The 8,014-nt window shown below is 41.3% G+C and overlaps 1 protein-coding gene across 1 annotated transcript; it reads right to left on the reverse strand.

Moving 5' to 3' along the window:
- Positions 1–1,261: 1,261 nt before the first annotated feature.
- Positions 1,262–8,014, reverse strand: LOC110537272 (gap junction alpha-3 protein). The gene is made up of 2 exons (XM_021623191.2): positions 7,669–8,014; positions 1,262–3,013 (listed from the first exon to the last, which is right to left on the reverse strand). The coding sequence occupies exon 2, from the start codon at positions 2,962–2,964 to the stop codon at positions 1,891–1,893; it is 1,074 nt and encodes a 357-aa protein (XP_021478866.2). The 5' UTR covers positions 2,965–3,013; positions 7,669–8,014; the 3' UTR covers positions 1,262–1,890.

Raw genomic sequence — 8,014 nt, forward strand, 5'->3', positions numbered from 1 at the left:
TTTGGTCAATAACAAAAGTTTATCTCAATACTTTGTTATATACCCTTTGTTGGCAATGACAGAGGTCAAACGTTTTCTGTAAGTCTTCACAAGATTTTCACACACTGTTGCTGGTATTTTTGCCCATTCCTCCATGCAGATCTCCACTAGAGCAGTGATGTTTTGGGGCTGTTGCTGAGCAACACGGGCTTTCAACTCCCTCCAAAGAATTTCTATGGGGTTGAGATCTGGAGACTGGCTAGGCCACTCCAGGACCTTGAAATGCTTCTTACGAAGCCACTCCTTCGTTGCCCGGGTGGTGTGTTTGGGATCATTGTCATGCTGGAAGACCCAGCCACGTTTCACTCAAAATCTCACGATACATGGCCCCATTCATTCTTTCCTTTACACGGATCAGTCGTCCTGGTCCCTTTGCAGAAAAACAGCCCCAAAGCATGATGTTTCCACCCCCATGCTTCACAGTAGGTATGGTGTTCTTTGGATGCAACTCAGCATTCTTTGTCCTCCAAACACGACGAGTTGAGTTTTTACCAAAAAGTTATATTTTGGTTTCATCTGACCATATGACATTCTCCCAATCTTCTTCTGGATCATCCAAATGCTCTCTAGCAAACTTCAGACGGGCCTGGACATGTACTGGCTTAAGCAGGGGGACATGTCTGGCACTGCAGGATTTGAGTCCCTGGCGGCGTAGTGTGTTACTGATGGTAGGCTTTGTTACTTTGGTCCCAGCCCTCTGCAGGTCATTCACTAGGTCCCCCCGTGTGGTTCTAGGATTTTTGCTCACCGTTCTTGTGATCATTTTGACCCCACGGGGTGAGATCTTGCGTGGAGCCCCAGCTCGAGGGAGATTATCAGTGGTCTTGTATGTCTTCCATTTCCTAATATTTGCTCCCACAGTTGATTTCTTCAAACCAAGCTGCTTACCTATTGCAGATTCAGTCTTCCCAGCCTGGTGCAGGTCTACAATTTTTTTTATGGTGTCCTTTGACAGCTCTTTGGTCTTGGCCATAGTGGAGTTTGGAGTGTGACTTTGAGGTTGTGGACAGGTGTCTTTTATACTGACAAGTTCAAACAGGTGCCATTGATTCAGGTAACAAGTGGAGGACAGAGGAGCCTTTTAAAGAAGAAGTTACAGGTCTGTGAAAGCCAGAAATCTTGCTTGTTTGTAGGTGACCAAATGCTTATTTTCCACCATAATTTGCAAATAAATTCATTAAAAATCCTACAATGTGATTTTCTGGATTTTTTCTCTCTCATTTTGTCTGTCATAGTTGAAGTGTACCTATGATGAAAATTACAGGCCTCTCATCTTTTTAAGTGGGAGAACTTGCACAATTGGTGGCTGACTAAATACTTTTTTGCCCCACTGTATATTGTTTTAGATAATACAGATATGGTCCATTCTGATCAAGAATGTCTGAAGAGGAAATAATCTTATCTTCCATATTGTTCCTTCCCTAACCTTGCTCTCCTGATACAATGCTTTCCATCAAAGGCACATTGTCTATTCTGGTACAATGTATATTGTATATTGTACAAATTTGACTGTGACACTTTTTGACTATGATGAGGTGTTACGCTTGTGTATACACCCTGGTATTATACTACGGAAATAGTTTCCAAAGCTACAATGAGGACTTGTGCAGAGCAGAATCAACAACCTCTGAAAACTCATTTGCTTTTGAGAAGGAAATGGCTCAATTATTACGTTAACTGTTAACCATTATTTTAATGCATCTCCAGAAGTCCCACTCTGGACACAAGTCAGTAGGTCCATGGCCCAATACTTCCCCCCCCCCCACCTCAAAGGTGGAAACACAAAAGTTTGAACCTTTAGGCCAAGCACCTCTATAAAACCCAGTGGTGGAAATGCGCCATAACTGTCCCTCAGATCTTCAGATCGTCTAGTCTGGTCTTACTATTGCTGTGCTTGCTGGATCGACTGGGTCGCCGTTGTTTCTCTGAAGGCGACTCTGGAGCAGAACTGGAGCCTTTCCTTTCTGTGGTGTCACCCCCTTCTGGTTTACTGTTCATCTCTACGGCCAGGTTGTCTCTGTTCTGCTTGTAAGCCACTTTGCTGTTGTAAGGGTGGTAGGCAGAGTCAGGCTCATTCATGATGTACTGGTCTGCATGGTAGGGCTCAGGGGCTGGGTGGTGCCTAGGGAAGTAGTTATAGTTTGGGACAGAAGGCACCACTGCCTTGCTGGGGGCCTTGGACCCTGTCTCACATGGGGTCTGGACGTGTCTGTACCGGCGGCACTTGGTGAACCCCAGGTGATACATCTCCACTATGTTCAGCACCAGAGATATGCATGCCACTGCCAACATGAAGAGGATGAAGATCGTCTTCTCTGTGGGCCTGGAGATGTAGCAGTTCACCACGTTGGGACAGGGTGAGCGGTTACAGGTGTACAGAGGTTTCAGCTCAAACCCATAGAGCAGGTACTGAGCTATGATAAATCCCACCTCGAACAGGGTTTTGAAGATGATGTTGAAGACGTATGTGCGCAGCAGGACCCCCTGCAGGCGGACGCGGCCCAGGTCGTCCCGGACGGGGGGCTTCTTGGGTTTGGCGTCAGGCAGCAGCTGCTGCTTGTCATTGTGGATGGCCAGTTGCTCAGCCAAGTCTTTCTCTTTCTGCTTCTGTTTCTCCTCCATGCGCACCAGGTGCAGGATGTGGCCCAGGTAGATGAGAGTGGGCGTGGACACGAAGATGATCTGCAGCACCCAGAAGCGGATATGAGAGATGGGGAAAGTCTTGTCATAGCAGACATTCTGACAACCAGGCTGCTTGGTGTCACAGGTGAAGCCAGACTGCTCATCACCCCACACTTTCTCAGCTGCAGCTCCAAGCACCAGGATCCTGAAGATGAAGAGCACGGTCAGCCAGACCTTGCCCACTACAGTGGAGTGCTCCTGGGCACTCTCCAGAAGCTTGCCCAACAAGTTCCAGTCCGCCATAGTGGCTCACTCATAGGCTCAGTCTTACAGAGAGATTTGAAACAGGAACCTGCAATCAGAATAAAAACAATATAAATGAATGTACTGCATCAGACAAACATCACAATTGGATTGAAAACCGTTGCATAATAACTTAGATAGTTTAAGGAAAATGCCTCAACCATACTATATTATTACACCCAGGGTGGCATAATAAATTAACCTATACTGATGCATTTTTATTTATTGTAAAAGCTTGCATTTAAAGATAAGAGCCAAGTATTTTTACTGTGGCTAAACAGACCTCTACAGCTCAATAATGTGATTGTAGTTTGTTTGTTTTTGTTTTTTTAGTGTTTCTGTAAATTAACCAGATTCACTTTTATATATTAGGTTCTGCCCCAAGTTTCTGTGGTTCTGTTTCTTTTAGCATGAAAACATTTGTTCAATACATTAATCTTGTCCCTGCAGAGGCCAACTAAGTGAGATTGGTGCTTCCTGGCAATAATTTGCCATAATTTCTCTACAGAGAAAGTAACTCCCATGCTTTAACAAGTTAGCAATCTATGGCCTTGTCCTTTCCACACAGTTTATTTTTCATAAACTGGAGTCCTAATCCCGAAAATGTGAGACGTTCTGAAGAACATGAAGAGTATAATGTTGGTCATGTACCTAGAGTGTTGCCATATGCTTGTGAAACGTCTTGTAGAAAAGCTCAGGGTGCAGTGTGCATCTTTTTTGGTTTTACCTTAATTATTCTGAAAGAAATCATTTCCTCAAAGTTCCCTCTGTTTTTATTATTCATTTAACGGAGTGGCTGCGGATCCTTCCTTTAATGGACACACCACAGGCAACAGCAGGACATAACACCTGTTTCCCTGAGGAGAAACCGCCTTTCAAGTTGACCTAGGGTTGCAAATACCAGGAACGAACTTTCAATAAATCCCTGGTTTTCTAGAAATCCTAGAATCCTTTTCAAACCTGTTTGAAATACAAAAACTATACTGAAACTGTTATGTTTGACTCCAAAACTAAATACAATTCAATAAAATACAAATTCTCAACTTTGGGCATTCAAGCTTTTGGGGGATTTTCAAGCTACTGAATCTGGCTGGTAAATGCGGCAACGAGATGGCCTTCTTTCAAAAAGGCCTAGCTCTGCATTACTTTCGCTAACTATCACTAGCTAACAAGGGGGAAACCAGGTAGGTAGCCAACTTGATTCTTCTTACATGTACTACTACGGTTAAAAAGCATTGGATTGGTGTAAACATGGGCGAGAGAGAGTTTCCTTCTACCTTATCGTTTTGCACCATTCTATTCCTTTTAAAACCAAGTCACTTTGAGATTAACTTTGTAATTTAAACCTAACCATAGCTCTCGAGAACCCAAGACCATACAGCCATAGGGTTCTCATTTGAACAATAGATCAGAGCAGGGCAAACGTTTACAACTGTCCCGACACTGTCTAACCGTTAATAATCACTGTGTGCAATACGATTTTGGAAACCTCAGAAATTCTACTTTCACATCAACCCAAAATTATTGTACAAAGACAAAAGATACATTTACTGTGTGCCGTTTTAACACAGATTCCCACAGATGTGTTTTGCATTGCACTTCCTGAGGTAATGGCGACAGAATGTCGGCTCAAAGCGGTATTACACAAAAAACCTCTGCGGTAAAACAGCTAACAGTAAATGTATCTTTCGTATTTGTAAAGTTATTTTTTAATGATAATTAAGTTGTGTTTAAAGTTTTCCAAACCGTATCACAAGCAAGAATCAACTGTTTCTAGATAGAGCTTTTCACACTTGACTAAATCTCCTACGCTAATCAAAAGGGATGTGGAATGACTCCAATGTAGCATGAGAAGGGCTTACCTAACCTACTGTATGACCTGACCCATCACCTTATGTATTAATGGCCCCCAGTTGCAAGAAGTGGCATCCCCAAAAACATAAAAAACGATACAACCCAAATGCCTCATAGCCTCCCATGTATGCTTTCGGTCCCTAAACCTAAAACTGAAACTAAATAATATAAAAACGAAATATAAATATTTTATACAACTCAAACTAAATAAAAACTAGCAAACCAGGTTTGAAAACTAACAAACTAAACTGAATTCAAAATAAAAAAAAATAAAAAAGCTGAATATAAAAACACAAAACTATAATAACCTTGGTCTACACAACAGTCTTAACATTTTGCGGCTTTAAAATTACATTTGACAAAATCCTACTGAATTACACAACCTACTTTGAATAAGATTCTACTAACTTTGCACAACTCTTAGTACATTTGGTTGGGAGCCATTGATGGACAGCAATATTTAAACCGTGTCTTTGATTTTCAAGCAGATTTAAGTAGGACTGAAACTGGACCATCGAGGAACACTCAACATCTATTGGAAAGCCATTCTGGTGTGTCTTAGGCATTAACATTTGTGTAATTTCCCATTGAAAAATAAAACCCTATCCCAAGGTTCGGAATTCAGAAGGCTGAGGCAGGGTTTCCTCTAACTTTTTATCTGTGCTTTGCTCCTTTCATATTTATTTTTGTTCTGATCAAGTCCCCAGTCCATGCCGGTGACAAGCATACAACATGATGCTGCCACCACAATATTTGAAAATATTACCTTTTTAGATTTCCTTTTAAAGCATAAAAATGTGAAGAATGTGCAAGGGCTGTGTAGACTTTCACTAGCGACTATGTACCCATTGAATGCATACTAAGTACTGACTGTACCCATAGTATGCACTGGAGCAGGTAGTGGCCTGGCCACTGTATCCTACTGCCAGGCAGGAGCTCCAAGACAAACGCACTGACACATATGGCCTCGACAGGGTGTAGCTCTCTTCTCCCTAGATATAGGTTTCCAGGGGTTGAGTGTCACTTTAGTAAACATACTGATTGATGCCAGTTGGACTTGCCTATGGAAGTGGCGGTCAGGTTCCCAGATGAGTTTCACTTTCCATACAGGGATTTTAAAGTTATTAAAAACTAGGATGCTGTTACCTAAGGGCCTTCCATGACAGTGTACTGTACATGTGGATGGCCAAGAACTTGTATCAATCTAGGAATTCTCTAATTACATTCCTCATAGTCCATGGTTTAATCATGGTTTAATCATTGCACTGCAGCTACACTCACTGTAATGGTTGACTTCCCTCATAACAGTTTGAAGTTGAACCATTTCAGAAATTCAGAGACTAATATCCCAGCTAGCACATTTGGTTCCTTGGAAGTTGTGGGAAAGTACATTTCTGGTTTCCCATTGGTTCTGGGAATTGAAGCCATAAGTTTTTTGAACGGAAGTGACATTTTTACCTATTCTGGGAACGTACATTCTTTGGTCCTGAGAACTATGGTTCCCTGAAAATTTTCCTGGGAGGTTTTATTAACGTTTTGAGAACATGTTTCAATAAGACTTTTAATAAAACAAATAGCTTAGTTTAACTGTTTGGAACTCCAAGCATAGATAGAACACTTTTGCTTAGGCATTAATCTTAGGCATTACTGGAATGTGTAATGGGTGTACAGGCTCCTGAGTGGCGCAGTGGTCTAAGGCACTGCATCTCAGTGCAAGAGGTGTTACTACAGACCCTGGTTAGATTCCAGGCTGTTACACATCTGGCTGTGATTGGGAGTCCCATAGGGCGGCGCCACAATTGGCCCAGCGTCATCCGGGTTTGGCCGGGGTAGGCAGTCTTTGTAAATAAGAAATTGTTCTTAACTAACTTGCCTAATTAAATATAGAGGAAATGGTTGAATGTATTATTATTTTGTGAAATGTATGATGTAGAAAGGGAGAGGTTGTTTGAAAGGGTCAGAGAGGTTGGAAGGGAATGAGTGGGTGGTATTTTGGGTGGGGGTGATGGGGATAGTGAGGTTATTATTTTATTTTATTAGGAATTCAGGGTTAGTTAAGAGAATATAGTGATATAGATAGGTTGTGACTGGCCTCACACTCCAGTACAGTAAGTGGCGGTGTATGCACCTGTCAGTTGGTTGCGATTTGCCAATAAAACTTGAAGAAGATGAATTTTCTTTTATACTGAGAAGAGCTGAATGTATATGTTTTTAAATAACATTCATAGAATGTTCTATGAACTTTATTCAAGTTTTCTTGTGGTTTTTATGCAAAGTTTTCTTAATGTTCCTTGGAACAATTTGAGAACATTACTTTAAATACAACCGAGAGGAAACCTGTACAGTAGGAAACATTATGCTGAAGTACTGAAATTCACATAGAAAAACTTTGTTTCTTAACGTTCTCAGAACAAAGTGAGAACATGACTAAATTGAAAAGAAATCCATCTTTGAACTTTTACGAAACGTTCTGTTAAAGTAATGAAATGACAAAAAAACATTATTTTCTTGGTAAGTTCCTTAAATGTGCTGAGAATGTTCAAAAGCCAAGCAACTATCCTGCATCATTCCCAGAAGTTTTGGGAAGGTAGTACGCAATAACAAAAAATATATACATGTATAAGTTTCATGTTTATGAGGAAACATGTATAGTAGGAAATGTTATGCTGAAATACTGGTTATGCAAAATAACCATAGAACACCCACACTTTCACCAATTTCTAAGAAACATATGGCTTTCAGAACATTATGTGCTAGCTGGGTATTGACCGTATTACTGACCATGTTAATGATTTCTAATGTATGTTTCTTCAGTTGAAACTTCTATAGACACAGTGCGTCAAGACCCACCTTCCCATAATGCTCATCTCCAGTGAAATTGCAGATCCAGTAGTGGCGTCTCCACTTAGGTCGCTATCACAGTCTACACTGTGGTACTCCTGTCCCCGACAAGGCCATGTCCTTTGATAGTGATGATACTACACTGCTAATGTTAAGCACTCTTGTCTCCAAATGGTTTCAACGAGTTTTCAGCTCTTGTCCTGTAAATGTGTCCTGTAAAAGTAACCAATAGGACCTCTGTAAGCACACTCTTTCACTGTGTCAGTTAGCTAGGATGAGAACACTCACTCTCTGTTGAGAATTATAAGGCCCACTGCTAAAGTGATGTTTCTTTACGACTGAGTGGCGTCTAAGT

The sequence above is a fragment of the Oncorhynchus mykiss genome, chromosome 12 (genome assembly GCF_013265735.2).
Source record: "Oncorhynchus mykiss isolate Arlee chromosome 12, USDA_OmykA_1.1, whole genome shotgun sequence".
Taxonomy (NCBI): domain Eukaryota; kingdom Metazoa; phylum Chordata; class Actinopteri; order Salmoniformes; family Salmonidae; genus Oncorhynchus; species Oncorhynchus mykiss.